This window comes from Apium graveolens, chromosome 10 (genome assembly GCF_009905375.1).
Source record: "Apium graveolens cultivar Ventura chromosome 10, ASM990537v1, whole genome shotgun sequence".
NCBI classification, from domain to species: Eukaryota; Viridiplantae; Streptophyta; class Magnoliopsida; order Apiales; family Apiaceae; genus Apium; species Apium graveolens.
Window position 1 is genome coordinate 145657773 of NC_133656.1, and position 17460 is coordinate 145675232.

A 17460-nucleotide genomic window follows, 5' to 3' on the forward strand; every position below is an offset into this window, starting at 1 on the left:
ACAAGAATTACAAAAGGGGGGTTGAATGGAATTCTTGAAACTCTTTCACAAAGATATAAAATGTTCTCTCTTAATAATATATAAGAGAATAATATCTTGATGGGTGAATTGATTTGCAAAGTGCAGAATAATATCTTGAAATGAATCAAGACACAAGTAATTAAAAACACAAGTCTTTAAAAACTTTCTTATGGATTTGAATGTATCCACAAGAGATATATATTATATTAAGAGAACTCTGTGTAGCAATTAGCTCACATCTGCTTACAAATTTGAACAACTAAGTTTACAGAGAAATGCTAAGAATACAGCTTACAAATGTTTCTCTGAGAATAATTATCTTGCTCAGTTGCATTTTTTTCTATTTGCTACTTCTTGGTTTATATAACACCAAGATTACAAAGTAATAAGACAAGATAATAAAACAAAAACTATCAAGTCTAATACTGTGCTACTTCATTACTCTATTCCAGCATCTTTGAATATCTTCATAATAGCATGGAAATGGAAATGCTTCTTTGTTCTCTAAAACCCAGTTAAATAGGCTTCCACATTCCATTTGCGTACACTCGACGCATGTGACTTTGTTGTCACTGTCAACAGATGTTTAAATTCTTTATCCGTCGGGTTCATAATCATCCGTCGGGTTGCCTTGTTGATCATCCGTCGAGTGGCATTGTTGTTTATCCGTCGGGTAGCTATCTGGCACTTGACTTCATTTCATTTATGCAGAATTACAAGATATCATCTATGTACAATTAATCAACCTATTCTGCATATCTAGTTAAAGTCAACATGACTTGAGTACTACTACAGAATCTAAACAATGTGTATGCAGAAATGTGCTACAGACTTATTGTTACACAAGCTACTCACTCGATGGATAATAAATCATCATCCGTCGGGACTATATTGAGTCATCCGTTGGGACTATAATCCTTATCCGTCGAGTGCTACATTTTTCACTGAGTAAAATCTACCAAGGTATTTTGTTAATGAAATCATCAAGTTCACAACATATCCACAACACAGCATATGCAGGGTGCAAAATAGACTGGAAAAGCACAAATGGGACATGTCAGTTTCTAGGAAACAAGCTTCTGTCCTGTTTTAGTAAGAAACAAAATTTAGTCTCTACTTCCACAGCTGAGGCTGAATATATTGCTGCTGGTAGTTGTTGTGCACAGATTCTATGGATGAGAGATCAACTATTGGATTATGGTCTACATGTGGAAAAGATTCCTATTTTCTGTGACAACACATGTGCTATTACAATTACTAAAAATCACGTGCAACATTCAAGGACAAAGCGCATCGACATTAACCACTTCATTAGAGAACAAGTAATGAATGGTACTGTAGAACTTCATTTTGTTCCAAGTGAGCAGCAACTTGCAGACATCTTTACCAAGCCACTTGATGAATCAACTTTTACTAGGTTGGTAAATGAGTTAGGTATGCTTAATTACTCTTAAATCAATACCGTTGATGCCTTTGTAGTTTGAAATGCAGTCAGAAATAAGTTTGACTTTATTAAAGTTACAAATCAGGAATTACAAGTTGTCAAATCCTGACATCTAAATCATGATTTTCTAGTTGACAAATCCAAACACCAAAATCAGGATTTGCTAGTTGACAAATCTTGACACCAAAATCAGGATTTGCCAAGGGTAAATACTGATGAAATTTAACGGATAAAAATTATCCGTTGAAAGTTCTTATCCGTTGAAAGTCAAAAATATTTATAGGTATTTTATCCCTCGACGGATAATGGTACCTTGTGTATCCGTCGAACTGCTCCAATCATAGCTGTTACTTCTAAACCCTATATGTCGAATACTTACATTATGTATGTATATGTCGATGGATAACGTTTGGAATTTCTACAGTTTACTTTTTTTAAACGGTTATTTTTGGCAATTATCATTAGATACTTTATTTTACTTTTAGTTATCTATTTGTCTTTTTCCAAGAAATTATAAAAGCCCCTTCCATTTTTACATTTTACTTCTATCTTTCTCTGGATTTATAAAGAAAATTTCACTCTCTTCATCTCCAAAACCCCTCTCTCTCTGTAACTGCATACTAAACAAAAATGGCACCAGTAGTCAAAATCATGTCTCAATCTGGGTTCCTCTATGAGAAAAACAACTTCGTAGAACTTGTGAACAAGAGTGTTGCTTCTGAAGACTTTCACAAGATGATGGACTTTATTAGCAACTGTAAAATTGAAGTACTCTATACTTGAGTCTCCTGTGATTTACTGCGAGGTTGTGGAGCAAGTTTGGATCACAACCATTTTCAACTCTACAGACATGACCATTGCCTTCAGTCTCAAAGGTAATGATTTATGTGTAACTGTGATGAAGTTCAAGCTTGTTTTAAATTTCCTGAGAATAACACATCTGTTCCGCACACAGAACTGATGTGAGTAACATGCTTAAGTCTATGGGTTACTCTCTTGATTCTGCTAATTTAGATGGAATCAGAAGAAAGGGCCTTAGAAAAGAATGGAGCTTTCTCTGTGATTCTTTTATAAAATTATTTTCTGACAAAATAAGTAATTTTGATGCAATTACTTCTTCCATGCTTAATATGTTGTACATGCTCTTGAATGACAAGTATTTTAATTTCAACAATTATGTCATGCTAGAGTTAGGGTATAAGTTAGGAGATATTAATAAAAGACCAAAGAATGTGTATTATGTTAGGTTTCTTATGATGCTAGCTAATCATGTATCTAAAGATCTTTTAATTGAGAACCCAAAAAATAAGCTTGCTTGTTGGATCCAAGAAAAGAGGATGCTTGCTGATTTATGTAGGGACAATCTCAATGATGAAGTGCCTCTTCACTACATGCCAATCATGGAGGCACCTCAGGTAAGTGAGGTAAATGTTCATGTCTCTAACTCTTCCCAATCTACTACTTCTTTGAGTTCAATTGTGGCTATGGAATCTGTGACTGTGACCAAACAGATTCCTACCCAAGCCACTAAACCAAAATCTTTTAAACCAAATCAAAGAAGCCACACTCTAGTTTCTCCCAAAAGAAACTAGTTTTAAAAACTACCACAGCACCTGAGGGGAGTGTGAAGGGGAGTGAGCAAGGTGAGGGAAAGGGTGAAAACCAAATAAGCCCTAAGGATAAGGTGAGAGAGGTTAGTGTGTCCCATCCAAGCCACTCCAAAGTCTCCCAAAAGGTTGTGGTGCTTAATAAGGAAATTAGCACATTACCAGTTGTATCCTCCCAAAAGGATTTGACTGTTGAAATAAGATCTTCTCCAAGAGCACATAACAAAAGAGGTAGGGACTGTAACAACCCAAATCCGGGGTCAAGATTTGGTGTCACTAAACAATCTTTACATAAAACAAAAGAATATTCGATTAACCACTTGAATCCGCATCGTTTACAGGTTATGGTATTAAACAAGAATCTAACCCTTTACACTTACAATAACTAAAATACAAGTGTAGATACCTTTGAACTAATGCTCTTGTCACATTCTTCTAACACCTTCAACCTCTCACATCGGAAATTTCTCTAACTTCTACTGTCTATCAAAGCTATTCACTTTTATCCTTATCTGTTTCTGGCAGAAATAAGAATGTACAAAGCAAGAGTGAGCCAAAAATGCCCAGCAAGTATATAATTTGAGTTTTAAGCATTAATATCAAAAGAAAAACTTCCGGACAAAATCTTAAAACAATTTTAAACAATTCTATTTATTTGAGTGAGTTGAGCGAATAAGCGTTGGTTGTCACCAACCTTTAACCATAAAATCAAAAATGTCAAGCGATTCCCCGATTCATCTCCTAAATCAGAGTTCTGTCCGGTTTTGGAATCATAAAACCTTTCGAGAAAGAATGTCGTTAATGGCGATCAACAATAAATTAGACTGGACACTAGTTCGCATCTATATCCTGCTGATCAGTCAGGATACAGTGCAGATCTATACCTACATGTATAGATCCAGTCGGGTCCCCAGGCACTACGGCCCATCTCAAGGCACCGGTTATGTCCCGACCCTTAGTATTAAGTAAAACTCAATCCCCAAAATATCATTATCCAGCCCGTGGAGTATTTTGATATCAAATCATTTTGAATTCAAAACATCCCAATTCAGGGTTCGCAAATAACCCGAAAGAATGGGTATTTTACCCGAAAGAATGGGTAAAATTTGAGGGTTCCCGTTTATAACGAGCGTCCAACACGAAATTCCCCGATTAATTATTTTCCCATACGAAGAAAGTATTTATATCACAAATATTTCTTTAAATAATTTCTGCAGAAAAGGAAAAATAAGATTAATAAACAATTTCAAGCCAAACAAACACGTGCACCGCAGTCTAACCGGAAACAAAAGGAGCACAGCCGGAAAAACAAATGGAAACGCAAGCAGCAACACAAACAACAGCCCTCAGGGCCCTTACACACACACACCCAAAACACACACACACACATAACGCACACACACGCACAACCAGGGACACCCCACGCACCACCACCCTCACCGGAAACGGAGAGGGGCGGCGGTGGAGCAAGAATAACAAGAAGAAACAGCATGTACACATATATATAATTATATACATGTAATCGAACAAGAATAGGCCGAAGTAATTACCGGAAAACGACCAGAGAAGCAGGGGAAATCGGAGAAGAAAGGGGCGGCGGCGATAGAATAAATAAACGGGGAAACAGAGAAGAGATAAGAGAATATAGGAGGAGAGACAGAGAGGGAAGAAAGAAAGAGAGATTGGGAGAGATTTCAGAGAGAGATTGAGAGAACAGCGAGAGATGAGAGCGAGAGAATTAAGAGAGAAGAATTGGGGTCGCGTAAGGGAAACGGGAAGTACAGGGGTGAATGTTTTTATTATGTATATATATTTTTCTGCTCAACACTTAGCATTTTACTGCCTGCCCGCCCGGTTTCTGACCCGAATCCGATTATTAAACGATATCATTGCAAATCAAAGCACGTCGGAGTAATTCCAAAATATTTTTAAAATTCTCAAAATATTTAAAAGTTAATAAAATAAGATTTTCATGATTTTTGAAACATTCCGGAATTAAATACTGATTTTACAATTAAAGGAAATCAGAAAATCATTTACAGATAAATAATTAATAAAATATTGATTTCTAAATTTTATAAACCCCTAAAAATAATAAATAAAATTATAGAACAACAAAAATAATTTTGGAAACAATTTTAGCATTTATAAGAATAAATATTCAATAAAATTACTTTAAAAAATGAATTACGTTCATACAGCTAGATATTTAATTATAAAATTAATCTCCGCATCCAGCAAATCACAAACAATAAATAATACAGCATCACATAGCTGACAGAACCATCACATATTATACTTGTTTAATAATTCGATAATTATATTTACATATCAGATCCGAAAATAGGTTACTTAGCCGCTAAGTAACAGAAAAGACGATATGATTTTAATACCAAACTTAGATAATTATCAAAACAGAGCTTCCTATAAAATACTTTATACGAAATTAAGGTAATAATGTCTCGCCTTTTGAAAATATGGACTCTTATCGATATATAAAATGATTTGTGTATCGAAAATTTCACCCTAGGACTCGTACAGGTCAAACCGTACCCCGGATCGAAAAAGTCAAAATATGAAAAGTGTTCAGAATTATCAGATTAGGTTAGGAAGGAGTTTTTGGAAGAGTTTCGGGTTGTAAAAACGCAAAAACGATTGAAGTGAGATGATTTCTGATTCCAAAAAGTAATTTTATAATTATGTAAAAATAATCATTATTAATTCTATAAATCCTTATAAAATCATATAATATTCCAAAAATTACCAGAAAAATACCAAAATTATCTAGATTTAATTCTAGATAATTAAAGATTAACATATTTAACTTGTTATCAGAAATACACATCCAAATATTAATATCCATCATCAAATAATTTACCAAATTCACAGAAAAATTACATAATAAATATTTATTAATAAAAATAATTACATAATATTTCCCAGACGTTACAGGTTCACCAAAGACCAACTGTAGTCAAAGACTCGGTTACAATACTGTTCGCACTAAAACACACGCGAAAATATATGCAAACGTACGTGATCACAAGTAGTATGAGATTTAAGTCAAGTTTGTTCCCACAAAGATTGGTTTAGGTTAAGTTCAGATCATGCACTTGTGCAAATTGGGTTAATGATGTTAAATTTTAGGAACTACTTGAACTGGGCTTACCTATTTTGAGTCAGAAATTGGGTAAATGATACCCGCATCAAGTAATTTTAAGACTTACTTTTTAACAACCTCTTGCATGTTAGGGTTCAAATGGCATTGTTCCTGTATGCAAGGCTTATGATCCTCATCTAGATGAATTCTATGCATACAAAAGTCGGGGTTAATCCCTTTAAGATCATCAATACTATACCCAATCGATTTTTCATGCATACGAAACATAGTAAAAAGCTTAGAAATTTGATCATCATCAAGATCAAAACTGACAATCACATGAAAAGACTCATTATCATCAAGAAACACATACTTGAGATTAGATGGCAGAGACTTTAACTCTAATTTCTTTACTTGAGGTTTATCACAAGAAGTAATAGTGTTTGTTACCTCACAACTTTGGATTGGATCAGCCTTACTATCCAACTCAAGAATCAACGGGTCAACTTCAGCATGTCCTTCCCCTTCCAAAACTTCAAGCATAAGAATGGCTTCCAACGCATCATTCATTAAAACTTGAGGTAGCTCATCATGAACAATTTCATCAATGACATCAATCCTGCAACAAGTATTCCCAAGTAAAGGGGACTTAAGGGCAGAGGTTAGAGTGAAAGTAATTTTATCGTCACCCACACTTAAAGTTAGAGTCCCATTTTTAACATCAATAACAGAACTTGCATTACAAAGGAATGGTCTCCCCAAAATAATGGGAATTTGGCTATCTTCTTCCATATCCAACACTACAAAGTTTACAGGAATATAAAATGTTCCAACCCTGACAGGCACATCCTCTAAAATACCCAAAGGATATTGTATAAAACGGTCAGCCATTTGCAGTGTCATTTGTGTGCATTTCAACTCTCCCATATTTAATTTTTGAAAAATCGAGAGAGACGTGACAGAGACGCTAGCGCCTAAGTCACATAAAGCTTTGTCAATAAATAATGCACCTAAATGACAAGGAATTGAAAAACTTCCAGGATCTTTAAGTTTAGGTGGTGACTTATTTTGTAAAACAACACTACACTCTTCAGTAAAAGCTACTGTCTCCACCTCACAAAAAGATCGTTTCTTTGTCAAAATATCCTTTAAAAACTTTGCATATGATGGAACTTGAGAAATTAAATTAGTGAAAGGAACAGTTACCTCAAGATTTTTGACAAGTGTCATGAACTTACCAAATTTTTGATATACCTTAGTTCTATTCATCCTGCTAGGAAACGGCAACTTAGGCACAAATAGTGGAGGAGCATTTACAATCTTTTTATTATCTGCTTACTTGTTTCCTTCAATTCCACCCTTATTTGTTTGATCAACATCATCCAATTTATCATCTTTGCTGGTTTCCTTCTCTTTCTCATTAATCACATCAGCAGTAGATATTGAAGGACCATCATAGGTAAAACCACTCCTAAGAGCAATGGCATTCAAATTCTCTTTTGGATGAGCTGGTTGTGATGGTAAAGAGCCAGGTTGCCTTATTGCGGAAGAACTAGCCATTTGTGCAATCCGAGTTTTCAACATCTTCTTATGAGTTCTCAACTCTTTGATCTCCCTCATGTTGTCTTCTTGGTTCCTTTGCACTTGTAGCAATATCTTCATCATATCACTTGATTGATCAGGTTTTGCAGCTTGAGGAGCATAGGTTTGAGAGGGATTCTGAAATCCAGGGGGATTTTGAGGTCCTTGAGAAGGCCTATATTGCTGCTGATTAGGATATTGATATAATTGTTGATATTGTTGCTGCTGATTAGGAGCAGATGGATTCTGAGCCTTGTTGTTCCCGTATGAAAAATTCGGATGATCTCTCCAACCAGGATTGTAAGTATTGGAGTACGGATTGTATTGCTGCCTTTGCTGAAAAACATTTGCTTGCTCCATCTGAAAATTTTGTGAATTTTGAATATTGTACGAGCATTCATTACCAAAGTGGCCTTGAACACCACACACTTCACATATAGGATTAGTCATAGGAGCCATGGATGACAGTGCATTAATTCTCATAGGAGAAGTAGATGATTGTGAAGTCTTCAATGAACGAATTTCTTGAGTTAATGAAGCGAGTTGAGATGATAAGAGAGAATATGCCTCCACTTCAAGTTTACCTCCCTTCTTAGGTGTTCTCGGGTTATTAAAGTGATTTGCAGCCAAATTTGCAAGAAAATCATATGCATCATCAACTCCCTTGTCTAGAAAAACACCACTTACAGCATTATCAACAGTACCCTTTGTTTTAGGATCAAGACCATGTAGAAGCGTTTAATCAGAAACCACTTCTCAAGACCATGAAGAGGGCATGCACGTTGAAGATCTTTGAATCTCTTCCAAGAATCTTTAAGAGACTTTCCATATTCTTGTTTGAAACCCATCATCTTATCGATCAAGTCATCAATTCTGTTATGAGGGAAATACTCAGTTAAGAAAGCCTAAGAAATTTCATTCCACTCAGTCACATTGATATCATTCAACCATTTTTTAGCTTTATCACGAAGAGAAAACCCAAACAACATGACTTTCAGTTGGTCTGCAATGACACCCCGATGTTTGATGGTAGAGCAGAGTTGTTGAAACCTTTGCAAATGAAGTGTAGGGTCTTCAGAGGGAAGACCAGCAAACTGATTCTGCTGGATCATAGTGAACAATGCTGGTTTGATCTCAAAGTTTGTTGCTTCAATAGTTGGCATAGTAAGTCCAGCTGTCACACCACTCGAAGAGAGTTGTGAATAGTTTTTCAAAGATTTAATAGGAAGTTCTGCCATTATGATCTTTGAATCACCGAGATTTTGCTGCCTTTCTTTCCTTACTCGATCTATGTATTGCTAACAAGTAATCCCAGACTAAGAGGAGTTATTTCTGCTTCTTTTTTGGACCTGGGCATCAACAACTAAAACAAGAAAAAGCAGTAAAATATGCCTCAATTGGAAGTAAACCTCCAATGAGACAAAGGAAACAATCTAAAATAATTAAACTAAAATCTATATAAACTAGGCGTCTCCCCGGCAGCGGCGCCAAAAACTTGATGTGTTATTTTATATCTAACCGCAAGCGCACGGTGTCTATTATTAGTACAAAGTGGCAAGTGTAGGTCGTATCCACAAGAAGACTAAGTTTTAAGAATTTAAATTTAACTGTTATGAATTATTTCCAAGAGAAGAACGAATGTTGAAGGTTTTTAACTAGCTTACTAATGCAAATTAAATATGTTTTAAATCAATTAACTAAAGGTCTAGGACGATGCAGGTTCACCATGTTTACACCAAGCTAATCATAAAAGCATAGAAATTCAGTGGGTCAAGTAATTAAAGTAAAAGTTAATCTTTCCCAAATATTAACATTTTCAGAAATCCAGTGATGCTCCCGCTCTCACTTTCAATTCTGCTATCGTATGTGTGCCTCTAGTGAGTAAAATATCCCGATCTATTACCCCTATTGCATACAGATAATCTATGATATTGGCCAATTACACAGATTAAGTATTAAAACATATCGACTAGTATTACTTTTTACCCATTAAACTACTAATCAAATTAAAGCAAATTCATGGTGCAAACATGGCTTCCCTTTGCGCCCTAGAATTAAACTACTCACTCATGCTAGATGTAAAAGAAATAAAAATAATGATGAATGCCATGTAAAACATATACTAATAAAATGAGAATAGATCGGAATACCTTTAACTTTAGATCAATGAAGAAATCAATATCCAAGCTAAAACAAAGTGCTATCAAAGAGATGAAGAAACTGAAAACCCTAGCTCTGTAATAGTACGTACGTATGTATCTCTGTGTATCTGGATAATAAAACTGAAGTCTATCTAATAATTAAAGTATTTTATTTTTCAAATCAAATTCCAAATGAGAATTCTAGACTGAGTAGGATTTTGTAATTAAAATTCGTAGTTGTCTGTTCTCTATAGTTTTTGGGCTATACTCATTTTATTCTCCTTACAGGGCCATTCCTGAATTAAATAGAATTCCATAAGCTTCGTGTGGGCTGGAAGATCATTGAAAACATACTTCTGGAACTCAAGATACGACCCAAACAGTATTTTGAGCCCGTGTAGTCCAATATTACGAATTTTCATCTATTTTCACTCCAAAATAGGACTCTTTGCTCCAAATCCTTCCGAGTCTAGAATTTCCTTGTAACCTACAATAAAATATCAAAACCTATCAATTAAATATCCAAATCAGTGTAAAACAGAATTAATATGAGAATAAAATCATATAAAATATATATAAAAATATATTAAATCACCCGGATATCTCTTGTACCAAATTTTGGTTATAATAACTACCCCCAAATTTCATATGTCATTGGAAATGGGATTGGAATTTTGAACTTTCTTGGCTTCAAAAAATTTGTACGCACTGTTCTCTTAATAAGGTGCATCTATCTTGGTTTAGCTTTCAAGGCGCTGCCAAAGAATTTTAAATGATCAAAACGTAAATCATGGAAGACATTTGTCCCCATAATCTTTGAACCTAAGCATAAATTTATGATATTCTTAATTATAAGGGCACGTCCTCTCCAAGAGGAATGTCTAACCTCGTCAAAAGTTTCTATCCTTGAAGGAAGCGTCCCATGTAAAGGAGCATCTACCTTGACAAGGTCTTCATCCTTGGAGGGCGCATCGTGTGTAAGAGAAGCATCAACCTCGACAAATTCTTCATCCGTGGAGGGAGCGTCTTCTGTAAGAGGAGCATCTACCTCGACAAGGGTCTTTTACAAAATTTTCATGTAACAAAACTTCATAAAAATATCTCCAAGGTTAATAATTTGGAGGGATGTAGACTTCATCTCATGGAAAAAATATCACTCAGCGAGACATTTCTCTCGGAGAAATTCCCTTGAAGTCATGCATTTTTCCGAGCTTGGGCATTTCTTTGATTTTGAGAAAATTTGCTTATCTTCCATTGTGGTACTATGTGAGGCCACAGAGACAATTAGATGTATCCTATCCCCCGAGGGTGCATCATGATGGAAATACATTGGTTGATCCCTTGCTCCTTGCTGATTAAACCTATTTCAGTTACCACTTTCATAATTTTGGTATTGTCTTCCAGCAAAATCTTGATGGATTTTTTGCGCGATGAAGTTCCTCTAATGTACATTCAGATCTATGTGGATGAGGTGTTATCCTATTCTCGATCAAAGTCTTCGCTAGGATGCGCCTTGCTCCTTCGCTTGTTAATTATTTTGCACTGTTCCACCTCACATGTCCTTTGCTGGCTGATTATTTACTAGTGTTCCTTCTCTTATTTATTTCTTAAATATGTAGCTTATGGTAAGAATCCAAGGTCATGCTTCGACTTTAAACTTTTTTCCCAGGGCGCCCCGCTCCTCTTTTTTTTGTCTCACAAACAATCATCAACTACAAGATAATCTTGCTGATTTTTTTTTGACGTATTGATTCGCAACAAATTCAAGCCATCAACTGTGAATTAATGTTGTGTTCCTCGCTATCAAGATTTTTAAAGGAGATTGGCCATTAATCTGATCTTTACTCCATGCACATGTCAAACTAGGAAAATTCTTTTTACCCAATGCATGAAAGAAGATTTCATATCGCTTCTGATGTTGATATGTTGTTTGTCCTACAGGATCATTCATAGCAATCCAATTTTTCCTTGAGAGTTGAGAATAATAAGGTAAATTATTTTATAATGTCTCCCGATAACGAAGCTTATGATTTCCTTTCTTCACCGAAACTTGCCACTGTTTCGTCCAGGCTGCACACAGAGGGCGCGTCATGATGTCATCATTCTCACCACTGAACCATGACATTATATTGCCCCATATGCATATGTACTTGGACTTTTGTGTAACAATCTTCTTGTTTATTTCATGGATACCACCTCTTAACTTTTCCACTTTTCACAACCATATATACCTTGGAGTTAGTACTCCTCCTTAATGTGTCACAACATCAATGAGGGGTCTACTACGCTTCTTTTGTAAATTTCTAAATATTATAACGATGGGTCATAGGCAATTGTCAATATTGCTTCCTTCTTCTTTAGTTAAAATAGGTGCGCATTTATAATATTTTTATTTTATAATAAATTGTTTTGATCAATATTACTGTGCCTCAATGCCAAAATAGTAAGGCACACTTCCATTTTGTCTTGTCAAATAAAGCAGCACCTTCCCAACATATCATCTCCAAGCTTTTTTGTTTTCTTTTTAATTTGAGGGTGTGCCTTCTCTATCTTGATTTACTTCTACCCTTTCATCGTCAATTTATGTTGACACATTTTTACCATAAAAAACTGCCTTGAAGGCACCAAATTGGATACTTGATGTAATCAGTACTATATTAAAAATGTCGCGCATTGGTCATACTTTTAGTTGTTTACAAGTTATATGGTTGCAATGTGACCCGATCGATGATGTGAGCTCACAACTTCATTTTGATTCAAATCTCAACCACCAGAACTTATATAAAGTATAGGTTGCGTCTTTTAATATATCTGTTAAGGAGCGCCCTCTCCCATGCACAACAAATTTTTACCTTACTAATTTATGATCCCACTTCTTGTTTCTCATGCTAGTATTTCTCTCATCTTGTTTCTCAATAGCCTTATTTTTTCAAGGCTGGTCCTTGTTGCTTTGCTATTCAAATATTTTTCCGAGCTTCTCTCAATTATTCTTCTTTTTTGAAGACTCCATTTAGCAACTACAAGTTACAATAATTTATTCTTATTCACTAATTCATAAAGCTGCAGTGCACCATACCACTCTACATAAATTTTATATCAGCCACCACCAAAGCTGTTACTTGGTTTTTCATATATGTGGTACAAATTCCTTAAATTATTATTAGGACCCGTGATATTATGTTAGTGGTGGTAACTTGGAACATTAACACCCATCATTTCCAATGTATTAATCCTTATTTATCTTCCATTCATTCATTAATAAGGCCCCATTAAATAATTAAGCCATCAAATTAATTTCACAAACTTCAACTTCTTAATTTGCACTCACGGAAGGCTTCATGCATGTTAGTGTTCTCCTTTTCCATTCATCTAGCGGGTCCCGCGTGATTTAACTCCTCGCCATAATAATTCCCTGCACATAACTTAAGTCATATGCACATGGACAAGCTTAACAAATCTTATAGTAGAATTAATACTACTTTTCTACTACCATCCCGTAGGTCCCACTATTTATCACACTTCGATCCTTGTTTTTCTTCCTTTATTTAAAAATAGCACCATATTGCTCACCTACATTCATTTTCTTATAGCATTCACCCTCTCAATTCTATGGAGACATGCCTTCAAATCTTTCTTATTTAAGTGAGAACATCATCATTTCACATTTCTTCGTTTCTATTCACAAGGACGCATCATGTTGCGGCTGGAGGGTCTTTTTCATTACTCCCGCAAACAATTCCTTGTTATTTATTTTTAAGTTCTGTTTTCCTGAATATCAAAGAATCAGCTCATGCCTTTACTTCATAACTCAATACCTATGTGGACCCCATGAGCATTAATGTTTATTTCTACAACTCCCACGCAATACACCAACTTCTTTCTTCTTAATTTATCTCAAGTGTAACTGCATGTTACTTTGTAAGTAATCAAGCATAAAATTTATAAAATCCAAGCACGTACTTCTTTTATTCGACAGGGCCTATTATTTCATTTTAATTTTCATACTATCGTAACATATTAGCTATGGTGTGCGCCTTCACTATAAGTGTGATCTCGGGTCAAATGGCTAATTCATTATATAAATCCTTCGCACATTTACACACCAATGCTTATGTTGTAACACCTGTATTTTTTTTATTTAAAAAATACTTGGAGCTCCGTTACTCATCCTTGTAGCTTTTAAGTTCGTAAAGAGATCTACTCGTATGGTTCTTATTTGCTTAACAATTCACAAGAAACCATGAACCATAGACCATAATTTTTAATTTCTAATATACAAGGAGCGTCCTTGTATATTGTCAGCAAAATTGATAATTAAACGTGAATTCTGTTACGGCTTGGTCTTGCTACTTTAACTTTATAATTCCATTCATTTCATTTTCTTTTCTGTAATCCCCATAGATCCAAGCAAAAGCCTTGCACCACATATTTTAAAAGTATCAATAATTTCTTACTTGTACAATAAAATAACATTTAATATTATGTATTGGTACGCTATAGATGGCTCAGCCAACACGAGGCCACATCCTTGTTAAACAGGGGGCTCTATACATTATTCCTGAAATCATGCCTCGTTCAGGCTCTTTATTACCGTATTTTCTAATCATCAGGATTTTGTAGCATCGCGGTTTTACAGCACTGTGTAAAAGTTCATGCAGCCATGTACATTAAACCATTAAGCATGTGCACGTCTCACAACTAAATGTCCCCATTTGTGTTGATCGGTACTCAAATACCAACGTGCTCGCATCACTCATTCACCCTTTTTTCTTTATTTCATTGTCTATGTTCAAGTAACCACCCTCTACGGGATCACAATTTGCAAGTCAAGATATTTCTCTGATCATGTACGTACCTCGAGGCGCGCCCAATCTTTTTTGCATGTAAATGCTTTTTATCATATCGTGTACACATGATTTGTGTACAAAGCACCACTTCTTTTATTAACGACAAGTCCTTCAATTGATATAGCAAAATTGTTGTATTTAACTTAAACACCACAACCTGGTCCTGCCATCTTTTATTTTCAAAAAGTAATACTTTTTTTAATTTTCTTTTTGGTTGACTTACCAAGCTAAACTTTAAAATGATGTGCGCTCCATCGCAAATAACTTTGCTTTTGAAATGATGTAGATGACTAGATGTTATATGCCCGTATATGGTATAAAATCAAATAATTGCAACCTTAGTCCTCCTTTAATTGACGTGGGTCCTGATAGTGGTTTTTTATCTTATAGTATAAATAAAAACCATATTCCTTTCCTTTTATATGGAAAAATCGATCACCACTTTCTCATCCTAGCTCCCACTACCTTTATTTTCATTCTCTTTCTTGTTCTATCACCAAACTTTCTTGTTTGGTGACTTTCCTTTTATAAGTCACCAAACTTAGTCAGCATTCCGTCAAGTTTTTAACGGAATGTAACGGCGAGTGACCTGGATGAAAAATTTTAAGAGTAAAATTATGTGATTGAAAACTTTTTAAGTTGGATGACCCAACTGCAAGTTTGCGGTCAGGTGAGTGACCAAAATGCCATTTAACCCATTCTTTATCCATCGATTTATGTTATACACGACACACATGCAGGCAACCTCTCTGTCATATTTTCTTATCAACGTATTTTTTCATTGTTGTCCTTCGTAGTGCGACGTCCAATGCCATATGATATAATGTTGTATGCTTCTTCTTAATCCCCCATATCGACCATCCTTAGTATTTTTATTATGTCGTGAAATAACAGAAACATGGGAACCTCACCATTTTACTGTTATCAAGGTTTAATTTCCCATCACCTATTTGTTGTCAAGGCGCGTCCTTAATTTGTATACCATAATTATATGCTTCCATGCCCATGCAATAAACGAGTAACTTTGTATTTCCAATTGATGAACATATAATAATAATATGGTTAAAGCAGGAGAACCTCGAATGTTCATCACCTTTACTTCCTCTCTGTGTGAATTCATCGATCACCACTCACCAATTCACTAATTACAATAATTTACGTGTAGGACCCGCTGCCTTCACATCTCATTCATCCACCAAGTTCTTAAATTACATTTTTTTTTCTTTTTCTTCTTAGCTTGTAAGGACTTCGCTAAAATAATAATTTAATTATTTTACGGTAACAGGGGCGCCAAGCTAATTGTAGGCAGAAAACTCCCTACATCATTTTATTTTTTATTTTCTAATTATCAGGGCGTGCCTTATAAAGAATATTAGTTATATCATATCTCCACATTTTGGTTATACAAGCCATAGCACTAAGCGTGCTACAAAACATAACCCTGAGGAGAGATTCGTAACCACAGGATCTTCTTCCTCACATTTTCTTTCTTTTCTTCATGTGCAAATGTGTTCCCTCTATTATTGTTTGGGGAATAGCTGCCTGCATGTTACTATTTTATCAATATTTACACTAGCATTTTCTATGTATTTCTTATTTTTTTTGTTATTCTCCTTTTTTCATTAGCACATCCTTGAAACTCAACATAGAAGTCTATGAATTTTACAAGTTCACCTTTCCAGGAAGGGCTCATTCGTGAACGTGGGATCTCATCTTGTACTTCTCGAAAATACAAGGGATACTCTCTTGGGTCATGAGACCTCTTTTCTATTTCAAGATCAAGTTATAATATCAGCTGTTGTCAAGACCTATACTCGATGCAGCATCGGGTGGAGCATTATGGGCTAAAAGCTATGAGGAAGCTTTTGAGCTGATTGAGATGATGGTTGCGAATGAATATCATAATCCAACTCAGAGGCTACCACAAGGCAAGGTAGCAGGAATTCTGGAGGTGGACACAGCTACAGCTATCACTGCTCAGCTTAAGGCATTGACGATGAAGGTCGATTCTCTGACCAACTATAGTGTTCATCAGATAGCTAGTGTTTGTGAGCTTTGTGCAGGTTCGCATGCGATAGAGCAATGTGTTATATCAAGTGAATCAGCTCAGTTTGTGAGCAACTTTCAGAGGTTGCAGCAACCATTTCCTGCATTTATCATCCTAACAACCGCAACCACCCTAACTTCAGCTGGAGCAATAATCAGGGTGGTATGCCACAACCATACCAGCAGTTTGGGAACAAGCAATTTAATCCTCCTGGTTTTTAACAACAATATGCACCAAGACAGCAATTTCAGCCACAGGGGATGCAACAGCACTCTCACGGAGGTGCGGGTCAATCTTCTAATGAAAAATCTGAATTGGAGGAGTTGAGGCTTGTGTGCAAGAGCCAGGCGGTTTCAATCAAAACTATGGAGAATCAAATAGGGCAGATTGCTAACGCCTTATTGAACCGACCACAAGGAACTCTTTCGAGTGATATAGAGGCTAATCCAGGAAAGAGAAAAGTCAAAGAATAGCTTAAGGCAATCACTCTGAGGTCTGGAAAGGTCGCGAGCCCTCAAAATCCTCAAAATTGAGATTCTGAATTTTTTCTCCAGAAGGAGGGCGCGCCCGCGCCCTATAGCAGTGCGCCCGCGCCCCTTCCAGTTTCAGAAAGTGAAAAAATTGACAAAAAGGCTTATCAGAAGGATGGCGAAGCGGAACCGAAGAAGAATG

General features: G+C 35.7%; 2 protein-coding genes across 2 annotated transcripts; both read right to left on the bottom strand.

The window, feature by feature from the left end:
* Positions 1 to 6295: 6295 nt before the first annotated feature.
* On the bottom strand, positions 6296 to 7402 carry LOC141691100 (uncharacterized). The gene has a single exon (XM_074495843.1). It carries the CDS (start codon positions 7400 to 7402, stop codon positions 6296 to 6298), a length of 1107 nt encoding a protein of 368 aa, XP_074351944.1.
* A 1256-nt stretch (positions 7403 to 8658) lies between these two features.
* Positions 8659 to 8991, bottom strand: LOC141691102 (uncharacterized). The gene has a single exon (XM_074495844.1). It carries the CDS (start codon positions 8989 to 8991, stop codon positions 8659 to 8661), a length of 333 nt encoding a protein of 110 aa, XP_074351945.1.
* Between the last annotated feature and the right edge of the window lie 8469 nt (positions 8992 to 17460).

Bases quoted from the DNA above. Each gene is read 5' to 3' on its own strand.
- LOC141691100 (XM_074495843.1), bottom strand. From the start codon at position 7,402: ATGACACTTGTCAAAAATCTTGAGGTAACTGTTCCTTTCACTAATTTA.
- LOC141691102 (XM_074495844.1), bottom strand. From the start codon at position 8,991: ATGGCAGAACTTCCTATTAAATCTTTGAAAAACTATTCACAACTCTCT.